Source organism: Formica exsecta, unplaced genomic scaffold (assembly GCF_003651465.1).
Source record: "Formica exsecta isolate Colony F162 unplaced genomic scaffold, ASM365146v1 scaffold218, whole genome shotgun sequence".
NCBI classification, from domain to species: Eukaryota; Metazoa; Arthropoda; class Insecta; order Hymenoptera; family Formicidae; genus Formica; species Formica exsecta.
This window is the reverse complement of record NW_021849477.1, coordinates 859,018-886,621: the sequence shown is the minus strand read 5'-3', so window position 1 is coordinate 886,621 and position 27,604 is coordinate 859,018. Positions and strand designations below refer to the sequence as shown.

Below are 27,604 nucleotides of genomic sequence, written 5' to 3'. Positions count from 1 at the left end.
CTACTTTATAGATTCATGGAAGAGCACTACAGAGCCACACACAGGTTCCGATATATGAAGAAAGCTCTGATAGTCCTACTGCGATTTTGAATAGCTGTTCGCCAACGTGTTATGAAGCACTAAACTATTTTTGCAATGACTGTAATGTGGCCTGTTGTTCTAATTGCACTTTGTGCTCACACAAAATGCATGACTTTGTGGCATTATCAGAAAAGGTTAGTAGTGACGATACTTAAATTATAAGAAACGATTATGCATTATTGCAAGAAATCTAAATGCTGATGTTTTATTTACAGAACCAGATTCTACTACCCAAGTTTAATCAGATTTACATGAACATTGAGGAAACGCTGCTGCGGGTTTGCCAGACAAAGGAGGTGAGTACCTATATTTATTATATATCTTTTTTGATGAAGAACCCAGGGATGTATAATTGTTGCAAAATATATATATATATATGTCATGCAGTAATAAAAATAAATAAATTTAGGCCAGGTAGGCCAAAAAGGATAAAGCTCCATAAGATAGGCAAGCATTTTCGGTGATAAATAGTACATAATACGCATATGACTAGAGATAATAGATAATACATAATATCATCAGCCATTTCATACCCGTAACGATAAGATAATCTTATCATAACTTATTATAACTCTATCATATATATTGCACTTTTCCGAATCTGCAAGCTCTTCGGCTTCGTAATCTTATGGACTTACGATTTTTACTTTATATATATTATAATGGCAACGAGTCAGATATATGTTACGACTAAATTATTTAGAACATAACGCTTTATGTATGTGCTTTACTCTTCGTCGTTCGATGTTTGAGTTTTGTCTTTATGTTTGTCTTTCTCCTCTTGCTGTTTCTTCAATTTCTTCTCCTTTAGTTTTGCCTCCATCTCTTTAAACTTGAGTTCTAAATATCGATCTACTTCGGGACCGGTAAAATCTTCGGGAAACTTGGGCATAATAGGCAGAATATATTTGTACAATCGCTCGTTTAAAACGTATAGTTGAGTAGTTGTCTCGCATTTTACATTAAACCACCAATCACAGGTCAACGCTACCTGACTAAATATCGTGCCGTTCGGACATAAAAATGATGATTTACCACCGTTGAGATCGCAGTAATGCCACACCTGAAAACAATATTATTATTATTAATACGATATTTTAAATAGTGTAAAACACCGCGGACACAGAAAATTTAAAAGAAAGAGATCGTAAGAAAATAAAAGTCGTATAAAGATTTACGAATTAAAAAAAAAATATATTTTACAGCCGTTCCGTTTCCGCGTATACTCACTTGGCATCTGGTCGCTGGATCACCGAAGAACCCTTTGTACCTTTGATCTTTACAATTGAAATCTGTTTCCGGTATAATTGCGTACGCCGGATAGTCGATGTGGGGTTTTCCGCGCGTCGCACCGTACTTCAAGGATGTTTTCGGTCCTGGGCGCGTAATTTCGTTGGGCGCTACATATTCCTGACTTATAGATGCCTCGGTAGAAATCGGCAAGGTGTATGGTTCGTCCTTAGGTAGGATGTCATCACTGAGATCTTCCGTGATCTCGTAGGTGTGTTCGGTCGTATCAGGCCTGGGAGTTGGCCTGAATCTTTGCTGATTAGGTTTATTTGAAATATCCTGAATATAAGGAATGTAGTATTCTACTTTTTCATCTTTTATATGATTTACATTGTAATCTGGTTGTAACGGTGTCTTGATTTGGACGTCGCCGTCGTTCGCTATCTTGTATCGTTCGGGATCATCTGTGATTAATAGAGGATTCGGTGTCGCTTGGAATCTCGTCTCGGTAATCACTTTCGGCCGCGTGTATGTTTTCGGCTTGTAATTAGTCAATCTTGGCGGCGACGGTAACGGTCTTTGCGGCTGCGGCAACGGTCCTTGTGACTGCGGCGAATTTTCCTGCCGCGAATTGTGCAGAATATTAAGAATCTCCAGGAGTGTCTTGATACTGCTGTCGATGTTATCTTTGTTCAACGTCTCCGGCAGTTGTTCGGATAACTGAAAACTCTCGATTAAATTGTTGATATTCACGTTCGGCTTTCGATAAATGTGCGAGGTGACGGATGATTTCACCGACTGCTGCTGCACATTCGCATGTATTGGCGGCGGGATGTATCTCAGACCGTCGAATTCTTTACTGGGATAGTTAACGATAACGTTCGGTATCTTCGCCGTATCCTGGTCGTAATCGTCCTGCAGATCGCCGAGCGGCGGTTTTTTGACAAAGTGTTGCTCTCGCGGGGGAACGGGAGGTCGCAGAGGTCTCGCGGTGACGAAATATCGATTTTCCTTGTGCAAGATCTGACTGGAAGGCGTGGTAATCTCGGGATAGGCCTTTTCTATTTGATAGAGCTGATAAGACGGAGTGGAATAGTCAGCATAATTGATCTTGGTGCTGTACTTGACCGGTGCAAAGTAGTCGTTGTCGCCTCCGATGTTTCTGGGATCGAATTGCACGGATGGAACGAACTTCTTGTCCTGACCGGGTAAATTGACGCGGTATTTGTTACTTCCTCGCCTCGGCACGCCACTGAGCCGGATCAAAGGATGCTGCTGTGGCGGCGAGGATTTCCGGAGCAAGTTGGTCGATGGATCTTTCGCGTAATTTTGCTCCAACGTAGCTTGGGCGTGCAAGTAGTTATTGGCGACATAGAAAGTCATATAGGGTATCAATCTCCGGTACCTTTCCTTGAATGTTGTCAGATTCATGTTCTCGAATAGCTCTTCCTCGTCATTCTCGGAAATAGTGCTGGTCGTGTTCGTTTTTGCCGCTTCCGATGCTGCGAAGCTTCGCATTAAGAAAACTGCAACTGAAAAAAGAAATCGCTTTTTATTGCCACCGTTGTTTTTTAACGAGCTTTACAGCGCGATTTTTAATAGTATTTTATATCGAATACTCGAAAAAAGAAAAGGAGAGGAAAAAAAAAAGAAAAAAAACATACACACATATGTATTATAATTAAATTAGATCTTGAGATTTAAAACTCGCGAATTTGTTGCAAAATAGTAGTATAGTTTTGTATTTTCGATGCGTTATCGTGATTGTACGAAGGACCACGAAAGAAGGCGGAGAGAAAATGAGATAAGGCGATATGTCTGAAACGTCCCGACAAAGACGAATCGCGAAAAAGAAGGAGGAGGAGGTCGGTCGAGAGTTGAAAGTTGAGTCTGTGGCGATCAAGATGTAGAGAACTGGTGAATCGGTACGTTTTTAGTGGTTGCATTGCTTGAACGTGCCAGCGCGCGAATATATCCTCTATGCCACAGGAATACCGATATACGCGCGCACTCGTTGCCTTTATTCTATCTCGCTATCTCGTGGCACGTACAAAAGCACTGGCCGGCTCTCCGAATATTTTCCTTCTAATTTAATTTCATCTGGCGGAGAGCGCGTACAGTACCGCGCGCGTTACCTCGCACATTTCCGAGAACGAGGGAAGAGACTGACATGGGGATGGATCACGCGGTGGCTTTTCGAGGGGTCGATTAGAGATGTAGGTATCTCATGCAGGACACTGGAATGTCGTAAAGGGAAATTCTTTCTGTCTCGTGCTCGTTTTATATATATATCTCGTTCAATAACAATAAAATTTTTCTTAATCGATCGTATTTTCTATATTATTTATGTTTACGAAATAATAGTTTATGAAAAATTAAATTTTTTATACTTATATAAAGTATTCTACGAACACGTACAATATTCATTTCTCCACGATACAGTGCGGTATGTTCTCCCATGAGAGCAATTGTATCATTATATATTTTAGTCTACTATATATGTGATTGTTTCTATTTGAATAATTTTGTCATTGGATATTCTTTTCCCGACAAAATCAATAACATTAAGAAAGTAATTACGCTCTGGATATTTTTAATTCCATCATATAAAATGATATATTTTTAATTTTATGATATAAAATTTTATACTTCGTGCGTAATGCACGTAATAAATATTCGGAATTAAATTATTTGGAACTTTGATTCTCTTTTTCATAAGAAATATAAATTTTCGAAAGAAGCAATATTAAACAAAAATAATTATATACAAATTTTTTTAATTTTTTTATCATTCATATAAAATCTTATATTTTGTGAAGCATATGATAATTATTGAAATCATCAAAACCTGAAATTCTCGATTTTGTTCCAAAAGATATCAATTTTTAAAGAATTAAACGAATCACACATGTGCTAATTTTCTACGATACTGTCTTCGTTTATCCCATAGATATTCTTCACGCGCGCGGAACGCTTCACGAATATACCCTCGTTCACTTTTCAATTTGCGAGCTCTCGTCACATCGTCCGGCTGGCGATATTGCAATATGAAACGCGAAGGGGGGCTGCGGGGGCCTGGAATAGCGGACTGCGCAGTCCGAGTGATGCCGGATATAAACCCGCCTCACTAAACTCGCCATGAATTTTTATAAACCGATTATTTAGCGTCGATGTAACAAAGTGCAGCGCGCCCGCTGAAAGAGCATCGCCGACGCTACGAGCCGACGATGCACATCAAAGGGTTGCGCGTTCCAACCCCGTATATTTCTCTCTCTCATTCTCTCTCTCTCTCTTCTCCCTCCCGCTCTCTTCGTGGGTTACACACAGTTATATACACCGGTCCCGACCTGGAAATCCAATTCGATTCTGCATGAAATGAGTCTGGAAACTCTGTCCGCGTTGCGGCGCGGAGCACGGCTCGGCGCGCTTTATTAATCCTGTCAGCGCGAAACATGATTGAAAAATTCGCAAAGCGCGTGTGCGCGATCTCTAAGAGACGCTCGTCTTGAGAATTTTCAAAGCGCGACGTGACATCATTCGCGAAATACATTTTCTGCATCGTGCATATAAAGAGACTCGATCGCGCGTCTTTGGGGAAAAATTTTCGCGCGGATCCGCCTCGGAATATCGCGTTTAAGTCCGAATCAAAGAAAATCTCCGTTTGTATTCCGCCGAATACGACCTTACACGTCGCGCATCCGGCATCCGTTATTCGGATTTAAAAAAATAATTATCGTCGGAAAAATTACGCGCATCGATTATACGTTAAGGAATTAACACGAGGATACAGATGAATCTCGATAACATCCGACTTTTTTATTATAAAAATTAGATTTTTATCTTCTCGTAGACGGATCGAACAATGACTTTTCATTCTTACCGTCTGTCATAATAAAAAATAATTATCTCTCAAATTAGATCTCAGCCAAACAATTTGATTGCTTTTTTTCTTTATAGTCATAGTCGATGTCTCTCCCAATCTCTTCCTTGTTCTCTCCCTTTGTTCCCGTAACAATATCTGTTCGACCGTCGAAATTCTAACTCGAATTCTTCGTTGCGCAACACCTATTGTACGTATAATTCGAAAGTACGACACGCTGCGTGGGATGCCACGTCGATCCATCGGTAACCCGATACGGAATATTAATTGGCGAGTATTGGTCTCCCGGATTACGTTATTTCGAATGCGCGTGACTTGGAAGCTTGACAGACGCGTCGGGAGGACGAAAGAGAGAGGGGGAGAACCGCGAAACACATAGATGTGGCCAGAATACAGACGTTGCTTTGTGCATTCGGTTCTAAAATTCTAAAATTTAATTACAAGTTTCTCCGAATACATGATATCTAATTAATTTTCGACGAGTTGATAACATTTATGTACGGAACGATATGAGATCTGTCTGTTTTCGCGGCGTGCAGTTCGGAGTAACGAACATACCGTACCCTCGCTCTCGTCTCTGCAATACGCGATATTCGCAATGTAGAACACAGCATTCAGCAAAAACTAACTGCTACGAATAATTGATGCCGCTACGGTGCGCGATGGACGGGAAACCCACCGTCGAAGCTCCCAATCGCGCGTGGCTGAAATTACTGCGTGCGCCACTTTATTTATTGCATGGACACGAGACGAAGGGCCTGCCGCGACCGAGCGGTGCAATATGCGCGGGAAAATAAAGCCATTTTTCATTCTTGGTCGCGAGGACGGAAATTCTTAATGAGTGAAATATTGCGATTGCCGCTCGATATCGGAGAAACATAGCGTGTTGCTAAGCTTTTGAAATCGGAATAGTTTCGAGAGGCTTTTTGCAGGTATTATTGAATTTGTCGTGTGTGTCCTATGGTTTACTCGTATAATTTAATATAATAATTAGAAAAATTTTAATAAAGAAGAAAGTATGAAAAAATATAGAAAACTTATTTTATTTATTACTCGTTGATTAAATGTTTAATTTCGTAAGTCATGTTTTCCATTTATGTTTTGCGTATATACGCATTTTAATAATTTCATTATTTTTGTATCGAGACTATCAGCAACATTATGTTGCTATCGATGCATATTTTGATTATCTAAGATTATAAGCGATGAACAGTCTCTCGCTTCGAAGCCAAGCGAAAGGAAGCGCGCGTTTTTTTTTTTTTTTTGCGATGTGAGTATGCACGCAAAATTGTGGGTAAACATGATTCGCATATAGCGTATACATCGCTGCCGCAATGAACGAGAATAAAAAACACGATTATAGCCGCGGAACACATCGGAGAAAAATCTATTAAATAATGCATTTTCAAAAAAAATCATGTATATCAATGAGTAGATTATCAAGAAAATTAAATAAATTTTCTCTCGATACGAAGTTTAAGGATAAAGAGTACATATGATATGACGAAATTTTGCAATATTAGCACACATCCATATCTGCAAACAGGAACCTGCTGAAATTTTAAACATTTCTTTATAAAACACATTATATAACAATTTCTTAATTTAAATTTTTATTTAACTTTAATTATATTTTTATCATTAATTTTATCAACAAGTCGGTGATTTAGATTCTAATTGAATGTGCTACGTTCTACAATCATAAAAATATATGGCAGTATATATATAATGCGAAAAAAATGTTGATACTTAATGGCCGGATGATATTTTCTTGCGTTTTTACATTTGCTCGTTATTTATGTCATGTATGAATTTCTCGACATTCTCGTCGGAGAAATTCTCCAGAATGCCACGGAATTCGTATTCGAACTTCACGCGTATCCCGTCGCTAGTTGCGAACCGCGTTAATACGCGTCTCTGGGTTTACGGTTGACCCATCTCAGTATGGAGCTTTCCGGAAATCCGGAAAAGCGTGGGCGTGCCGCGCGCATTTTGCATGTCATTTAATTAAAGCTGGAAAACGAGCCGCGTAATGACACTCGCGCGCGCACGAGGGCTTGTTGCGTTTCGATGCCGCGGACCATCCAGCCTTCCTCGTCCGGATATAAACAGGACAGGGTCGACCGAACGATTCGACCGGAGAATTTGTGCGAATGCAAATGCTCGCCAGGATCTCTCTACTTTGTTCCATTGCACCGCGCGGTTAGTTGTAACCGTTACTGAACCTTAAGGGGATACAAAGCGGTGAAATTGGACGGAACAAGAACGGAAATGTAAGTTAGTTAGATGAGGAGCATCGACGAAGACTATTCCTTGGTATATATCATATATATATATATATATATATCATTCAGATATCTCCTTGCTCTGGAGATACCAAGGAATAGTTTCTTCGCCGTGCAGGCCATAACACTTGCATTAGATGTTATTAAAAAGAAGAAAGAAAAATTTTGAAAATGTCAAATGTTCTTCCTGAGACAAGTTTTCATTTTAATTTTCCACATTTTTATCGATATCTCTTGATTTTCATTCGATATTAGAAAAATGTAGCGATTTGATACTCGTGTTTTGTACGGTCCTTGCTTTTTTCAGTTTGCGGAATTTTAGAAATGGAGATAGTTTTATTTTTGAATATAATATGAATAATACGATTGCAGAGAGCTACATCTGTTTCGCGACATCGCATTATTATTGGCATAATAGTTCTCGTGATTGCTGTTTGATTCATCGTTCCGCGTGCCTCTTTGGCGGACTGCGATCGCGACTCGATTGGCTCGGTCAAAATCATATCATGTGGACACCGGTTAAATAGGAACTACGAAGTCTCCTATCGGGAATGACGGTCAATAAACACTCCAGCTCCAATAGTTTAGCGGAAAATGTGCAAGCGTTCAAACGTCAATAGATAACGAATCCGCTTCGGTTAGTCACGCCGTGCCTAGTTACGGCGTTCTCACGCGATCGATCGATCGATCCGATCCGACAGTAATACTTCCTTTTTTTTTAACTTTGGTCTCAATCACACTTAGTGAGCTTTAACTTTCCGCAATTCTCACCGCAACTTTCTCCTTTTCACATTAGACAGAAATTCGAAATTCAATATATATATATATCGATAAGAAATCAATGATTTATTAATCGAGGAAAATTTAAATGCTTTTAAGCGATTCTTAATTTGCGAGACACTCATATATAGTCGCGAAATGATGTCGTAAAAACTTAAGTTTGCTTTCGCTTCGGACAAGACAAGACGAATTTATAGCTTTAATAAAAAAGAAGAATTCAGTTGTTGAAGAAAAAATATGTTGATATTAAAGAGAAGGAAAGAGAAATATGCGCTTTATTATTATTATATATTTATGCGCCTCCGGTACGTTATATTAATGTTTGTTTGCTTGCCTTTTCGGTTCGTATTGTCTGTCGATACAATCGCGCAAAATCAATCGATTCAGGGGAAACGTCGTATATTCCTCCCTCGAGGATCACGTTATCGTTCAAAGACTGACTCGTTGTAGCGTTACAAATGCAGCAACCCCGAAGAATAGCAATGGGTAGCGTTTGTCGCTAATGAACTTCGCAAATAGCTGCGTGCACGTTTACACTCGATAATATAAACCGCGATAGGAGATCCGCGAATGGCCGCAGGCCGGTGCATTAAATTCATTAGCTCAAGTCTGCCTGAAAATCTTCGTGTTTATCGAGACACAAAGGATACGTTTCGCTAAACAATCCGGCATTTCCAAGAGGGAATTTGATGAACAGCAGTTTCATTGCATCGATAGAGATGGCGCCAAATATATGGAGATTGTCCGTATCGCGTTTTATTGTGTGAAAAAAATTCAATTCGGTAATAATCCGCGTAACAGACAAAGTTACATACATCATTTTTCAGAGCGATTTAAAGAATGTGCCGTTTATTGACGTGATTTCGAAACGAAAAATTTTTATAATTATAAGAGATTTAATGAATTTATATATACGTATGTGTTAAATTCTAATTTTTAGAAACTGGAAAATCAATCTGAAAGTTTTAAATAAAAGGATAGCTTTTTAAACTGCCCTTATGTATAAATTTAAAGTTTGAAAATTTTTTTTGTTTAATTCTCTAAAATCACGAAGAATCCATTTTTACCTAAGTACCACTGGAAACGCTTTCATTTAATTTAATAGGCAACAATACTATTAATTTCGTATTTTCAATTGTACCGTAACTGAATAGAAAAATCAACGACTCGTAATATTGTTTGAGTTCACCGAAACGTAGAATCACCCTCGTATATCCACCACCACAATTATTCGGGTTTTCGGCCAACTCGTTCATTTGGCCGAATAATTTCAACTATTCGGTCCAAGTGTTCCGTAAATTTAAATCGATTTCGCGCGCTCAGTCTTATTGGCCGCAGCTCTGATATAAAATTTCCTCTAAAACGTTTAACAATACAATAAAACGACGCACGCGAGAGATGATCGCGCGGTCTTTTTATAGAACAGATTTTTTTTTCTTTTCGATGAAAAATATTTCTGCTTGTTCGCGAAATTTCCGTCAAAGCGATTTTCCGCGCATACACACCTTCCTCATAATTAATGCGAACGTTTCATGGATAAATTAACAGCATGAGCAGTAGCCTAATAAACGCGAATACTAATCAGCAAATACTGATTGTCTTTCATTATTGTGGTCGATATAATTATTTTCTCGAGGGAGAATCTGTGTGCGGAGAAATAGCGGGGAATAGAAACGCGGTCATTCGGATAATACCTATTTAATTAACAGTACATCATCAAGCCGAGCGCAGATATCGCTCTTTCCACAAGAATCAAATTAAATTTGCGGCGAAACCCGTATAAATCGTATTAAGCTTTCGGTCGCCATTTTCCGTCCCGGCGAATATTTCCAATTCGTATCTATGGCACACGCCCTGTTCTCTTAACCTTTCCTGATCACGTTGCTTCGACAGTTCCACTCCGTCGATCCTTTGACCCGCCGAGCAAACCATGATACTCCTCGTCTGTCAGAATGCTTTGAAAGTCATCTCCATATCGCGTTCGCCAAAGAACTTGCGTTATACAGAGGCGATATATAGGGTGGAGATAGTTTTACCACTTTGATGCTAAAAGGACGACCCTCAACCGAGACGCAAAGTGATTTTACAAAATTTAGTAACGAAAAATTAGGATGATCGAAGTTTCGTCGTGTCAAAGGTCCGGGAGTTTTTCAGTATATCTAGGATTCTTGCTTTTTATTGATACGTATCGTAAATATGTTACCGGTCTATTTTCTTCTTTTTTTCTTTTTATTAGTTAACGACTTGTTCGTTTCATTAAAACACGAATAAATTGATTACTCCGTAAACATAACATTACGTTTCGATGATTTGGAACTAGTGCGAAGCATGCTCCTCGGTGTATCGGGATCCAGCAACATTTCACCGGAACTCCTTACACTTGAGCGAACAGTTTCCACTCTGGCCCGGTACGACGTCGGGCGTCGTCGCCTCGGGCGTTGAAATTACAAACGCAACGACGACGGCTTGTCCGCTCTCATTACAATCTTCCAGATGACTTTCGCGCCGCACAGGCGACTCGCAAGTCGGATCTCTAACAACGTTAACACTTGCGATGCGACCTGCTTCCGGTTACCGAATAACGGAAGCATCCGTTTCTCGTGTTTGCCGTCGACGTCGAGAATAATGTAAACGTCTCGGAATAAAAATTGCATTATCGAGCTGTATATAATATCCGCCGACTTGTTGTCGAGTTGCTGGACGAAAGAATAAGATGAATGAGATGAATAAGATACATATCGACTTTGTTAGGTGAAATCGCGAATAAGCAAATAAAGTAAGACACAAAAATATTTATGGGCAACGAAGCGATCTCTGAAACAATGTTTTTATCATCAAGCATTTGCATGATATAATCTTTAATTCTTTTTAATTCTCTCGACTATTAAACTTTCCAATTTCACATTAGATTGTACTGCAGCGGTATTTTTTATATCCGTAGTATGTTATTACACTCCCACGTATATCAGGTATTCGATTATTAAACCATCTTTCTACGTAACGGTCGTTCAAGCATACGTAGGAGAATTTTTTTCGGACTTTGTTGAGTGACGTTCTATGCATTGGTGAACAGATAAGTAAAGCACGATATAATAGCAACGGCATGGGAGAGAGTAGTCCGCGCGCGTTATGTATTTTTAGGTATTTCGTAACATCATTGTGAATCGAACGTAAAAGCCCATCGCAATTAATCTTTATTAATGCGTCCGACTTCCTCCCCTCTTTCCAGTAAATCTACTGGCAAGTAAATTACATCAACGCATTCTTCGCGCTCCTTTTTCCAGGCATGCGAGACGAAATGAGAACTAAATTGGTCAGCGCAATTGCAAGTCTGAAAAAATATATATATAACGGATTAATCGTCTTGATTATCCAACACATCCTTCTGTCCGATTTATTACTGTAAGTAATTAAAGGCAACACTCTCATGCTCACGAAGCGATTGCGTGTTCATTAAATAAGAAAACGAGAAGAAGGCAAACACGTGACCTTTTTTAGACAAATAAATCAATTTTTGGATTACACTCTTCATCATCAAGCTTGCCATTTCGTCATTCCACCAGAATATTTTTTCGTATAATTGTCACGCGTGCGCGGGTTTTGTTTTTAGATTGCGCGGAAATGGGTCGATTATGCAATAAAATTATCTCACACGTCCAACTTTCGATCACAGCGTGCTCACAATTGCTTTTCCATATTGCCCAAATCCGAATCAAGTCGAGTCAGCTCTCGTCCTGCGTCTCGCGAGAGTTGACAGTCAGCCTCGATCTATTTGCCTCGCGATGAGACAACAGACAGGGGAACAGGACGCCCCATGTTGCCCCGATCGCGCGGTACTCTATGCCCGGACAGAGCCGATATTCGTGACAGTAGCCGGAATTGAAAGCTCCGCGGAGAAATTCTCGCAACGCGGAGTAACGAAAGCTCAGAGCACGCGGCCGACACCTGTTCGAAATTCGATAGGCGAGCGACCGTAAGGGAATTGACTAACTTTGCAAGCTAGATATATACACGTATCCCATAGTTTCGTCTCTCTCTCTCTCTCTCTCTCTCTTATCTTCCTCTCCCTATCTGCTTCAAGAAGCTTCTATATATGTACGCGCGCCACCACCCCTTCCTGCGCGCATTGATTATTAATTCGAAGTCGCACGCGAGAGTTTCTCTTCCCCTGCCCTTTTCCCTTCTCCGCGGTTCGCGTCGCGTCGCGTCGCGTCGCGTTGCATCTCACTCGCTCATCTTCGATCCCCCCATGTTTCCCTTATTTATCCCGCTGCATCTCGATTACGCGCTCTCGATGCGCCGAAATACCCTCTCTCGAAATCCCCAGGCCGGGTATTACGTTAAGCACATTAGTCGTCGCCTCTCGGTTGTGATTATGCGAACTTTGTTCCAACGATGCTCGTATGTACCAGTTACGGTTGGCATACGCCAGAGATAAAAGGCTACGTCGAGAACGACGAACCACACAACAGAGCAATAAAAAGGAGGAGAAAAAGGAAAGAAAGAGAGAGAAACGCATCGCGATACATATAGATATAATCATAGTGTTATGCGACAGCATTTGTCAACGATTCTTTCTGTTGACCTCCATGATCTCATTTGTGAGTTATTTTACTGCGCGAGAAATAGCTTGCAATAATTCTAAATATTCTTGCGACAATGTTCGAAAATCTGATCGATTCCCGACATCGCACATTCGTGTTGCCGTGATAAAACGTATTGTTTTGTGAGATAAAAAAAATAGATGATTCGAGCGGGATTTTATACTTTTAGCATTGTATGCATGCGCGAAATTAAATGGGGAAAATTTGAATGTTTATTTCATTACTTAAATAGTTAAATATATCAAAGTAGATAAATAATTATATGTAAAAAAGAAATAGAGAATCTCTCTCTCCTTTCTATACTTTTATTGATTTAAACGTTTAGAAATAATTCTGCTCGTTTTATAATAAAGGTTTATATAATAGTTCGCGAGAATTGCAGAGATAGTTCTATTTTCCGCTCGCATTACTAATATTTTAAGCGACTTTTAATTAAGAGCCAGAACAAAATTGCCACTTTTTTTGGTCCAATTGCTTTATTTTTAATTTTAAACTCTTGTCGCATCTTATTCACGATTGCTTTTATACGAGTTGCATCGATTTATCCACGCAAAAGAGGGGCAATAAATAGGGGAAGGTTTTCAATTATAAAGATATGCAATATATGCAATGTGATCGATATGCAATAATTAGCACATTAGCGTGGCAACATGCAAATTGTATGAACGCAGTGACCAATTTACGGGGACCTGTCTTTAATAATTTATAATACCATTAAACGTTCCGCGTAATCTTTGTTCTTTGCTAGGATTTCAATTAATCACGATATTAATTACACATAGAAATTATGTGAATATTGATGATTTTGATTATATAACATGTTTCGCGATAAAATTCGATTTGAAATCCCATATCTGCGTTATCAAATTATACGAAATTTTGCTCATGTGTCGATAAACGCTATTAAATTTGCGACCAATATTCTGACAGGTTGATTTATGAGATAAATCGAACATTCTTTCGTCTGTATGTTAAAAAGAGTCCTCATCTTTTTAGAGTCTCTCTATCATGTTTTCGGAAAATTTTTTATTTTCTCTCGGAATATTTCAATTCTGTATATGTGTGTGTATATGTTCGATCTTTTATCTGTCCTTTAAATACAGCTACAAAAATTTCTTTTGGCCGTCACATGTTAATCGAATAAAATTCGCCCAACGTGAATATATCGCGCGGCGTGTCGAGAAAGTCGAAACGCTCGCGTCGCCTCGTTATTTTATTACTTATGGGTGTAACATACAAGCTACGGAGAAAGCGACGACCAGTTTGTGTACGGTCTTGGTTCGTAGATTTTGCGGCAGCCGTCGGATCGCGTCGGTTTTTCCAGCGAGTTGTATTTTTCCTCCCTGAGCCGCTTGATCTTTACGACGATAGACGACTGTGAACGCGTTCGATTATATCACTTTCTCGTCAATTCTTTTTTCTCACAATATTATATCACTTTATCGTTCATATGAATATGGCATGTGACTCGCTCGTATATTATCCAACGCGGAAATCGCGGATTCTTAGATCCTCAGAGAATCTCAGGGATGATTTAGAGAAATCGATGAATATTGGAACTGAGCCACGATTCGAAGATTTAAATGTCGAGATAGCCAAGAATGCAAAATTCCATCTACATACTTGCCACTATTACCTACCTACGCGTACTTTCTACACTCGGAGCTTCACTCGGATTGCCAATTAATTATACCATTATAATTAATATAATTAATATCCACCATATAATTAATTAATACCCACATACCTGGGAGTGGCTAATTAACGACTGATCCTCTCCTTGCTATTCCCAAGCTCGTTATCCATTCTTATAACTCGAGTTGTCACTCTTTATTATTTTCCTGCGCCCTACTGAATGAATCTCTCTGCTGCTAATCTCATCCCTGTACGCAACCTTGCGTCCTCGCTTAAAAACTTTGCTGTCCTCGCGGAAGGAAACTAAGAAAGCATCTGTTGATATACTCGTTAAGACATTTCGTTATAATTAAAAAAGATTATTAGTTAAACTAAAAAAAAAAAACAAAAAAAAAATAAAATAAAAAAAAAACGTACAAAAAGTCGCGATTCAAGAATGAAATCTCTTCAAAAGCTATTTTCTATTTTCAGGTTTTTACGAGAATTTGTATTTGCTCTTGTTTTGCAGAATTTTTTTCCTTTAAAAAAACTTCCTGCAACCATGTATTAATATGGACGCGCTTTATTCTTCGATAAATCTTACTAACACTCGTCGTCGCGCGTCGTTTGCTTTCCGATAAATTTGATTCGCTTGCGGGAAGAGACGGCATTCGGGCGAATGTGTTTGAAGCCTTCGTCTTGCAACGCTCGAGTCACGTAGATCATCTGCAGATCTACGTGAGATTGCCGCCGCTGTTTCTTGCGTCCCGTCGAGAATTCGTACGTTCCTCTCTCTCTCTCTCTTTCTCGTTAATAAAAAAATTTACATTTTTGTCTCCGCGTTTTCTAGCGGAAGTTATTATATGAAACACTCGAGGTCGGTATAAAAGTACCGGTATGCTCGTAATGAATCGAATTTGCACGCGTAGCGCGTGCATAGGAAGATCACATAATCCGAAAGGGGCACACGTCCCGGAAAAACACGAGTCTCTCTCGTCGCGCCGAGTGCATACCTATTTGAGGACGGATCGAATGCACGAAAAATTACGTTACCGCATTTCGTCTATCACCTCGACAAATGCACGCGCGCCTTTCGCCGGAATTAGCGTTCTTCTGCTGACACGCTTCACAGAATATAAACATCGAGCCAAGAATTTTACTGTATTAGACTAGATTCGCGCTTTCATATTACAAATATTGAATTATATCTATAAATAATATTTTCATAGAGACGTTTTTATTTATTCAATATTTATTTTATAAATAACGGAAATAATTTGTAATTCGAATAATTTGTCAAAATTATTATCGAAATTTTTATTACGAACGATAAGTAATGCGCGGCAAAAGGAAGAGGCTGGCAATCATTGTCGGAGAAAATCAAACAATGTAAATAATGAAATTTTCCAGAACGAAAATTTAATACTTAACGTATCCTAAAATTGCGTACCGCGTTGTCTAAGCAAATATCGCCTCTTTTCGGGAACAAGGAATCTGCACGAAGGAAATCCAAGGTAGATCGTGTGAATTCGATCGGCAAAAAGATTATTTGGCCAATAGGCTATGACGGGTAATTACGAACAAAAAAATGAGAGCGATATTATTGAGTGCATGCTTAATTACTGTGAAAGTAGTTGAATAGGGTCGAGAAATCCAGCAGTATTATGTAATCGGGCAGAAGTGGCCGAACGTTAATTACTTAGCTCTTTCACCGCGAGATTGAAGGACTTTCCATCTTTATAACGTGCAAGAATTTAATTGATCTTTGATGTGTGATATTCGGAATAAAAATACACATTCTCGTTAAGTCTTTTATCCTTAGACCTGCAGCTAGGAATGATCGAAAAAGTTTGCATAATTACATATCACATAATATCGATTTTCTTGAAATTATGGATTATTTACGATTACTTTTTTTAAATATTTTATTAAAGACTACACGCAACGATGCGATTTACACCTCGGTACTGTTTTTTTTTCTTGTCGCCGCGTTATTCGCAGGGCTGGTTGTGTATACGAAACTTTTACGAAACCGAGCCCGCGGCAGAAAAGCGTAATGAAATATGAACTCGGGATCGGAGTTGATACCACGCGCGGTAGCAGGAGTATCATGATGCCGCTGTAATGCATTTGCGTAATTGTGAGCCACGGGGAAAAGAAAATACGGAAAATATTAGCCGTATCACACCGAACTTCTCCGCAGTGGCGAATTTTATCAACGAAATGCTGCGCGACATTGCGCCGCCGGACTGGGAAGAACTTTCGCAATTAGCAGTATAACATCGGTAGCCGCGTATAATTATATTAAAACGGTACACGACGGCAATTAATTATACCGTCGGCTTTGTATTAGGATTTCACCATAAACTAACTCAACCGACAATGGTTAGTTTGCTGCTTGTTTTCGTGACACAACACGAAAGCTAATCTCTATTACTGTCTTTATTCGGAATTTCTATTTCATTCTTGACAGGTGTGATAAGTCGCAGTTGACAATTCCATTTTTAATTTGGTTATAGATAGCTAAATTAAATTATTATTAATGTTTCATTAGAATCGCTAACAAGTTTCGTAAAATTGTGCCAAGACGCTTGGGAAATTATAACGCAAATCGCTACTGGAAATAATCCGATACACGAAACAAGTCGATGATTCCGGCGGATTAAAATATCAAGTACTAGGCATCAATAAAATTTCGTACGCTCTCAAAATTCTTTATTTATATTCGAGAGAATTCCAGAACTTTCTGTAACAAGAAAGAGTATTCTTTCAATTATTTGTTTTATTATGTAAGAAGAGATTATTAATCAAGTGGATTATTAATCGAGTATATTATGGAAAAAGTTCATGTATTAGAAAATATCAGCGCGCGAGGAATTACACATTAAACTATAAATTTTACGACTTACAAACACGTCATGAAAATTCTCGTTGATCTTCGTAAACATCAGCCTCGATTTCTCCCACGACTGGTTTACCTTTGCTTCGAATCGCATCTATGATTAACGTGCGAAAACTCAGCGACATTAAACATGATATAGAAAATACCAACTTAGTATCTAATGCCACTTTACGAGTAAACTAACATTTGACTGCCATCGAACACTAGTGTTGGTAAATATAATTAGATTTATTCTAGGCACATACAACACATACACATGTAACGCTATTATATATAGTAGCCAAAAAAATGAGAATTTAATTAGAAAATCACAAGTCTTGCCATTTAAAAATTTTTGGATTGAAATCTTGTTCAAACTTTAAATACTTATTTTCCCGAACATTCTCTGTTAATTTATGAAATTATTTTTGAAAACTATTCACAAATTTTTTTAGCTGTTTTATAACGAAATAAATCTTAATATACTGTGCTTGCATAAATGCAACTTTATAATTAACATGTTTAATTAACCCCACGACTCGTGTTTTTTATAAAAAACATGTTTGACTAGATTCACGATTGCACGTATCGTCAATAACGAACAAATTGAATAGGATGTCAAGTACGCTTGTAACAACCAATTATTTACTGTAATTTGGAGCGAGCTTCATGATCTTTAGTGAGATATCTGAAAAATTAATTGAATTCCGATTGAACACGTTAATTAGCTTGATGAAAGCCTTTCGGTCTCTTTCTAGGACGGTTTCTCGGATGAGATATTTATTCCGAAGCATTTTCACACATATAAGACGCACTGTTCGAGAGGTATCTTCACTGCCTCGAACGAGCGAGCGAAACTGAAATCCGATCCCGGCGACCCTCTCCCGACACGAGTTCGCGTTTCCCATCCCATCCGGGATGCCGGAAATTCACCCCTAAATCGACGCGTGGCCTCTTTCTTTCACAATGTCCTACCTCCTACCATTCGGGAACGACCTCTTGAACGATGCCGTAGTTTCGCGCCGACGAGCGATTTGGCTCTCCTCGTGCAACAGGTAGATGTGGCTACGGGCCAGCTGCTACCCCTATTATGCATAATTGCTCGAGGATGGAAGGAGAAGTGGAAGACTCTCCCGTGACAATCGAACGTTCGGTCTCCCGTGCTTTGTTTAGTATTTTATATTACCAACTTCTTCCATTTGTCGGTGGAGCGAGAGTGTTATTTCCGTGATAACGCGACATTCCATGAGTTTTCATATTTCAAGAATTCAGATTTTTGAAACTTTACGAATGTGAAAGCTCGGCCAAGAGTCAAGATTCGAATATTAAAGTTGACATCCAGTGGTTTGTAAAGCTTTAAGAATATTCAGTTGCTCGCTATTTGATATATTCTATTTTGTTTATTAATTGAGTTTTTAATATCATTAATGATTTAAAAACATCGATTTGTATCGACGCGATGAGCATGCCTTATCTCCTTATTCTTTCACGCATTCTATTTGCCTGTAGCTCTCCTTTTCGTATTCCATTTACCTCGCTTTTCACCCACTTTCTCATCCTGCCTCTCTCCCCTTGCTTTTCGAAGTCGTCAAGAGGAATCTCTATGGCATAACGTGCTCTTCAATATGTCTCGTCGTCAATCAAATATGGTTCTAGTGCATTTGAGATATAATAATGCGTCCGCCAATCCATCGTCTGTGTCACGGTTGAAATACGATGTATAATGACGACCATTCTATGAAAATCTTCCGCATCTATTGATCTCATCCATGGTTTATATTTTCAATTACCTTTAAGTGTGCTGTATATAAGGGAAAAATAAATTACGAGTAAATTGTTCCCAGACATTTTTCACGAGATTCTTTCTATTACGCTTCAAAATTTTATCGTGTAAACAACTGAACTATTCCATAATTAAACGATAAACAGATACCAAAAGTAATATTTTCTGTAGGGAAGTATCAAAATTAAGAAACCGGTGAATGAAAGGAATGTAAATGAGCGTAAGGGTGGTTAAAGAAGATTCTCGCAGGTGAGCAAGAAATAAAGGAGCAAACAAAAGGAAAAAAGGTCGAAATGAAGAGGGTAGAAGCGACGAGCAGAGGTGATGAGAACGATACATATGCAATGTATACGCTTCGTCGCGATGGATTCGTATGTACCTACGTACATACATAGCACGATACATGAGACCGGGGGTAACCAGCAGCTTTTGCCGATATATACGGATTGCAGCAGCAATTAAGTTTTACGGGCGCGCATCCAGGGCGAGACGCCTGTTTCGAACGCGTTGAGTGCCAGTCGTAAAAGTCGGCTAGGATGAGGGGGGCAACTGCAGTAGCGCGGTCTGTTTATCCCTTCTTCCTTTTACAACACGCCGGAATACATGGGCGTCTGGGATGGATTTGGGTGCGCCGGAAATTGACGGAAATACGAATGATTTTAGTCATCGATGAATGGTGATGAGCGAAATAAAATCTAATCGTGTAAAAATCGAATATAAAGGGAATTAAGAATTTTAAGAGGGATAATTCTATAGAAGATTCTTATTTATTTGTGAAATTAAAATAAAAATTAAACTTTTTTTAAATGGAAATTTAAATAATAATTTGTGTATAAGATCTCTTTATTTAAAAGTGATGATAAAATGATAACGATTTAAAAATATGTATAGGAAAATATAATATTTCGCGAGTTATACAATTTGAGAAGAAATATTGCATTATTTATTCACTCTTTTTTATTTCTCGCCGCACTGCATAGTATTTTTGTCTTCTATCTTCATTCGTTCTCTGTTCTTTATCTCTCTCCTTTCGTGTCGCTTCTCGTCCACCATACTCTCCGTATAGCATGCGAATTGGGAGAGATGCGGAATCCGTGGTATACGTGCGTCGCCTTGCAATGCAACGTCGATGCACTCCGATAACAAGGAATCGGTATATACGATGCAGCTGAGACAAGACATGGAGAGTTGATAACATATTCGACAAAATGCTCTCTTAGAGTCGCGAGATATAGATATCATTGCTTGCATATCGTTACTGACCCGGCGAGATTTTACGAGATAAATCAAAAAAATTAATCAAAATAAAAAATTATGTGCGCTGCTTATCGCTCGTCTTGAATATTCGATTATTTAATTTTAATCGTGTGTAAGAAGATGATTTATGAACGCAAATTTTATCATACGCGAGAAACCTATGGCGAGAATTCGAGACGCCGTTCTCTCTCTAATTTGTTCGATGCAAATTGCGCGCAATTAATTCAGACGTCGGCGTTTCGTAAAAACCACCGGGGGTGATGAGATTTCAGTGCTAGATCCGGTGCGCGCGCACATTTGCGACGCGACTCTCCTTTTTCGTCGATGTCGTCCCGGCGAAAGACAAACAACCGCGTGTCTGATCGATCTCGGACCGACCCCGGGATTCCGAGTTAATTGCACGCTCTAACACCTGTTAATAGGACTGGCAATGGGGCTGTCAGGTATTTTGTGCCCGCGAGGTAAGCAGGATAGTTCGCGCACGACGTGGTAGGAGATGGTGCAGCAGACGGCAATGTCAGGACGCATACACGTGTACATGAGAGACAGAACAACGGGTGAGGAAGTAAAAGAGAGGGGCAGAGAGCGAGAAAGAGAAAGAGACAGAGACAGAAGACGGAACGAGATAAATACGGATAGCGGCGCAGCGGGAGAGAAGGAAATGGAGGTAGGGAGAGATAGTTGATGCAGGTGGAGAGAGTTGCAATCTGTTGCCGATGGCTCCCGTACCGAGCTCTGTGGTTACCGCTTTATAGTCCCCTCGCCTGTAAACCGCCCATCCTGTCGCCCCTCACTCTCGCATCCGGTCTCGGTTCGATCCTCGCTTTCTCCCTTCCTTCCTCCTTCCATTCTCGAACCTATCAACATCAGGGCAACCTCATCTGCTCGCCTGTCCGCAGGACATTAACCGAATTCAACGTTTGGTCTCCGTTCATACTCGCGCACGCATCGCTGCGTAATATACGCGTCGAGCTACGAACATCGATCGATCGAAACGTCGATTGGCTTCACAGAACGCGGAAGATCTGATGCAAAATGTGAAAAATGCGAGGCTTTCGCAGAGAATAGCTCTTGAACAAGGAAGCGAGTGTACGGGTAATAATCTCGATATTAAATTTTTTCTCTTCGTGGGAAAGGACATGCTGTTCGGATATACAACGTCATCGTGTCTAATAAGATAAATTTTTATTCGGATCATTATATCGTAACCAACGATACACTTAATAGAGCAAAGCGAATGCAGGACCACGAGTTGCGAAAAATAGAAATCAAGTCACGTTAACGATATTCGATACGCTGTTATAAGGCGTTTTCTGCGGTCGATTTGATCGATAAGCGTTTTTTTTTTTTTTTAAGCAAGAAGAGACGCGGAATGTACACTGATTGTAATTTCGGAGTAGTTTCCGGTGCAATTCGCATCGCTTGGAGGGCTCGCTGACTGTGCGAGATTGTTTGCGCGATCGTAAAATTACAACAGCGGGGCGTAAAAACGCGAACGAGAGTTTTGCGCGACGCACGTTGGCATAATAATGGGTTCGCCGGACGGTTGATTGAAAAACCGATCGTGTGACGCGGACATTAACGAAACGTAACACCGGCGTGTGTTTCCGCCGCGTTCAATATGATTCGTCTATGGTTCCGCGTTTAGGGATCGTTACAGAAACGCCTCGTATATCACCGGATTACTATAATTTCGAGCACCGATCGATGGACTTTTACGGTCGTTTCTCGATCGAACCCCGGCCATATGGTATCCAATCTTTTACGGTCCACGCGAATATGCGGCTGGCGCTAGATCGAGATTGGACGAACAAAGTGCAAGAATCTGTTATATTGCCAACGAACTGTACGGATTTTGCGTAGAAAAAGTGAATATATGGTGCGTTAATCGTCCAGAAATACGAATTTTTCATCTCGCAGCTCTTAATTCACGTATCCAAATTTTATATTCTATGTAAATGCAATCGTTGTTGATTGATCATGATTTAAATACCATTTAAGATTCAAGGATGTTATTTAAATTGTGTGTCATGGTCATGCATACATCAATTTACAACATTACATTCACGCTGAATATAAATTTTTGAATATATCTCTGACTTATATATTATAAATATTATTCGAGATTCAAGGATTCAGACATCTAAATGCATATAAATTCAAGGTTTCGATGTACTAATTTCAAAATGAAGATATACAAATTTTTGCAATCCCGATAAACATAATTCGTCAATTCGGATTTTAAAATATGATAAGATCTCAAGATCTGAAACTATCATTTGCAATTCTAAAACGAAATCGAATCTGCATTCTCTGTTGTTTTGTCCCTGAGAAACATCGAGGTACCGGAGATATATCTATTTTTCGTTCTTACAATTTTTTACGATATTATTCGCAAGAGCAACATATATTATATTTGTGTATACGAATTTTCCATAATGTTTTGATCTGTTTTATTTTTACGAGGGATAAATCGTTTCTCACACAAAACTTTTTACATTATTTATATTTCTTATTTGCATGCTTAGGCCTCATTGATTGAAAGATTATTTTTCTTTTTTCTTAAAATAATCATCAATTAAAAAACGTATTTTTCTATGGTCAAACTAAATGATTATAAACAAAACAAATCAAATTTGCTTCATTGCTTTAATCTTCAATATCCTAATAAAACAGCACTCTTCAAAAATAGTTTATAAGTTTTTACAATTTATTCGCTATTTTTTTCACCAATCTTTCAATTGTAATTTTTTTCGCTGTCAACTTTGCGTTTATCCGGCCGAATAAGAGGGTGAAAATTGTTTCGTCGATTCATCGGCGCGAGTCTTCGCTTTAGGGGCTGCGGCCGATCGTAATTCACACGGAACGAGATATCGGGCTCTCGATCATCGCGGATCCATCATCTTGCCGCATCTACCGTAAATACGCGCTTGCATCGGAACGACGCCACCCGTTCTCGCAGCTATTTGCACGCTGCCGATTGGCCGGCATATCGTATATAGCGTGCCTCTCCTTTACGAGCCGCGGTAAAATTTTCTACGCTACAAAGTTATGAATTCGTTGCGGCGAAAACGCCATCATCACCGTCACTACCGTCTCTCGCCTCTTATTCTTTTTCCATCTTGTTTTCTCCGTTCTTTTCTCTCGCCTCGCGTCCGTTTCCCGCGTTTTGCGACGAAGCGCCCTGACGTTCATCGCCTTTGTTTGACGACTACATCGCGCTTTATGATACGCGATATCCTTTATCCGAAATATTATACCTGAACCTCGGCTAGCCCTCGTACCTATCTACCTATCTACCTATCTATCCATCTGCGTCGACAGGCTACGACAGGCATATACATACCGGAGAAGAGAGACATATTGAATCTCTAGTAAACTTTAATTTCACCGAATGGTTGACCGTAAGGAAACGTAAGAAGCGGAAAATCGTGTTTGCCTCGCAACGTTTAGCGGAAAGAGTCGCAGAAATTTCCGATGGATACGTCGGAATGATTCATCGGTGATGAAGGATTGTATTCCGCGATATTCGAACGTGATAAAAGCGGTGAAGTGAAGAGAAAAATGTATATAATTATGACATACTTTATCATGACCGTGCGCTACGCGTGGCATTCACATTGTTTCGCATGTCTGAAGTTTATCCTTGCAGAGCGCGGAAATGCATAAGCGCCGGTTTTACCCTCTATGTATATGCTAAAAAGCGCGCTTAAAAGCTTAAAATATATTAATTTAATTATTCGGTTGCTATCGAATTTTTAACGCGAGCTACGTGACTTTTGCAAATATGAAAAGTTCTGTCTCTCGCGATTTCCTATATAAATTTGTATTTATGCGGGGTAACCGAAAAGAGAGTCACGCAATTCACATTTAAATTGTTCCAGAATAATTAATCCTGATTCGGAGCAGTAAAAAATGTACGTAAAGTGTCATCAAGCGTGTGTGCGTGTATGTTTATGCAATTAATTAATTCTGTTAAAAGTCGAGACGCACTCTCGTGCAATCCGCGTGCAACATTCCGCACGGCATAAAATGTATTTGAAAAGCTGTCGGGATATGTAAAAGCGCACTGTCCACGATAACGGAAAAATGTATAAACTCGACAATACCTAAAATCGGAACAAATATCCATCACAGAGAGAAATTCGTCGCACTTTCACACGCGACAACGACATAGATGCACGGATAGGTTCACGAAAGTGCAGATTATTCGGTTGCTATCGAATTTTTAACGCGAGCTACGTGACTTTTGCAAATATGAAAAGTTCTGTCTCTCGCGATTTCCTATATAAATTTGTATTTATGCGGGGTAACCGAAAAGAGAGTCACGCAATTCACATTTAAATTGTTCCAGAATAATTAATCCTGATTCGGAGCAGTAAAAAATGTACGTAAAGTGTCATCAAGCGTGTGTGCGTGTATGTTTATGCAATTAATTAATTCTGTTAAAAGTCGAGACGCACTCTCGTGCAATCCGCGTGCAACATTCCGCACGGCATAAAATGTATTTGAAAAGCTGTCGGGATATGTAAAAGCGCACTGTCCACGATAACGGAAAAATGTATATAAACTCGACAATACCTAAAATCGGAACAAATATCCATCACAGGGAGAAATTCGTCGCACTTTCACACGCGACAACGACATAGATGCGCGGATAGGTTCACGAAAGTGCAGAAAATGTAGTATACAAAAAATATGACTGTACTTTTTCTGTCTTTTCTCTCGGCGATATATAAATAATAGTGACAAATGTTTGCTACTGCATATATCGATTCTACTATAATATAGGCCAGGTACACAAACGAGAGTTACAATTAATATTAATGATGTAAACCTTATTTGTATTTATTATCAATTTTTTAATCGATTTGGTATCTTGTTAATGTTTTATATTCAAATCAATACGGAATTATGATTGCAAAACCATCTGTAATTTTAATTTTCATAAAATTCAATTACGGATATTGTCCATATTATCAATTTCTCGTTCTTTTTGCGTACAAAATATCTTGATATTATTGAAAATTGATTTAACGATGTAATGATAATTTGTTTTAATTAAAATTCTGGAAATAATTTTTCAATAAAATTTTCACGAAACATTGTTCTTGTTTCATGGAATACTGGTTAAAAAAAGTATTGCATTCAGAAAGTGTAAACTTTGTTATAGTCTTCTTCGAAACGATCGTATATTGCTTTCATTTATATGATGTACGGGCACGCGAGACATATTTACTCGCGATAAATGTTAGTGGCCATCGCGACAGTCAGAGATGGATGCAAGATTAAATTTTCACAAATCGCTATTCTCACTGTGACAGCCACGCTTTTTGCCATTTCCCGCGACGGCAATGGCTTTTTCAATATCCCGGTGGCTCTTACGGAAGCATCTATATAATCGATGCTGTGGAAATCGTGCTTTTTACGGCTCGCGAAAAGTCCTGACAATCCATTACCACTAATGAAGCCAAATCGAAATTATCGCATTGAGTTTCTTAAATCGCGCATTCGTGACACGTTATATACACGCAATCAAATTGAAAGGATGTTTTTATTGAACGCAGATGGTTTTACTTTCACTTTCTTTAAGCACGCAAAATATTCTGAGTTAGAATTTTCAAATCTCCGATAGTATCTAATTTCAATTTTAGAAATATTAATTACTGATTTTTTCTTTTTTTAAACGCCTTAATTTTTAAAATTTTATTTTTTAAATCTTGAAAGGCTTGAATTGTTTCTCGATTTCTAAAAATATTATTACGGAAAAAATATATATATTTTATCTATTGTCAGAAACATACACAGAGTAGCGGAAAGAAATACAACGAATTTGGCGAAGAGCAATACGTCACCAAATTACTAAATAAACTTTGATAAAGTTATATAGATATATTTGTCCGGATATCAATATCGTACGCTTCTCAAATACCAACAAGTAGTGCAGCTTTTACCAGCGAATGACAGTTCGTTATTGCAATTCTCGTTGAGAGTAATACTCGAAGATGCTCGCGTGTTTGCCGTTTGTTGTAATAAATATAATGTCAACGATTTCTTGTCATCTCCAGCGATAGCTCATCCGCAGTTCAAATATCGAGGGAGAGAAAAAAAGTCGTTATCGTGTTCAACGCACGGATGAATCTCTAATTAACCACTCGCTTGATTAATAACGATCGGCCGTGGCGGTGAAACGTTTAATCCTTCCTGACTGGCAGGATCACCGCTGACACGGATCATCGAGCTTTAACTTTCGAACGAGCATTCGTCGGATCTCGCGTCGTAAGCGTAAATAATCCTTTCGCATGGTAATTGAATCTCGGTTTTGAAAGCGAGATAAGCTTAGAGAAATTGAAGTCTCTGCTTGTCAGATAGAAATAAACGCTATTATGTTTTGAAGTGATTCTATTTGAGTCATCTTACAGATGTTACGTGAACTTGCGTGATTAATTTAATTTGCTTTACGCATGTGATAAATTGAATGGAGGAACAAAATATATACTATATATACAAAACTCTCCTCTACATTCATAAATTTGATAGAAATATTATGTCAAGCATTTAGAGAGAAATAAATCATTTAAAGTGATGATGATTCCGCACGTACGTCCGCATATATAATAATATATTACGTTCTCATTGAGAATGATTTTTATAGCTGCGGTCAGTGGACCGTTTTATCATTGACTAATAGCGCGGCAGTGTTTCCGCGGGCTGGAAAGTGCTCGTCGATAACTATCGTTCCCCTTCGTTTCCACCTTCGTGGGTATCGATCGATCGTTCACCGTCCAGGAATTCTATTTATTAACGAGCGAGCAACGGCCGGTCGACAAACGGACGCACGAGCGGATTTCTCAATCGACTAATACTTCCTGCAGGAAGTTGTAAGAGAAACGTAATTTCGACGAAACAGGAATGCACGAAATTTGCATGCAGGAAAACCGCTTCTCTCTCCGCGGCTTGATTTGTTCGATCGGCGTGGGAATGCGAACAAAGTGGAGATTGTTTTCTCTTGGCTGTTTCATCCGTTTAATCATCCGCAGTCTCACGACGGTTAAAAAATTCCACAACAGCCAGATATATCATCCTACGTCACTGAATATCCGCTGGTGCGACGTAACGGGCGTTTAATTTCTTCTGTAATATCGATTAGATTTCTGTGCGGATTTTCAAAATCAGAACACGTATTCCGAGAGAGACGTTTTTTTTTTT

General features: G+C 39.0%; 2 protein-coding genes across 4 annotated transcripts in view; one reads left to right on the top strand and one right to left on the bottom strand.

Moving 5' to 3' along the window:
• Positions 1-27,604, top strand: part of LOC115235369 (RING finger protein 17-like) — a 147,449-nt gene that overhangs the window by 1,586 nt on the left and 118,259 nt on the right. For all 3 annotated transcript variants that reach the window (XM_029807112.1, XM_029807114.1, XM_029807113.1), the window contains exons 4-5: positions 12-215; positions 297-377. In XM_029807112.1, coding sequence (XP_029662972.1) covers positions 12-215; positions 297-377 — 285 coding nt within the window. The remainder of the gene's footprint in view (positions 1-11; positions 216-296; positions 378-27,604) is intronic.
• LOC115235372 overlaps positions 384-27,604 on the bottom strand; it is a 35,324-nt gene continuing 8,103 nt past the window's right edge. Inside the window, exons 2-3 of the mRNA XM_029807117.1 lie at positions 1,312-2,843; positions 384-1,144 (exon numbers count right to left, since the gene is read on the bottom strand). Coding sequence (XP_029662977.1) covers positions 809-1,144; positions 1,312-2,843 — 1,868 coding nt within the window. The 3' untranslated portion in view covers positions 384-808. The remainder of the gene's footprint in view (positions 1,145-1,311; positions 2,844-27,604) is intronic.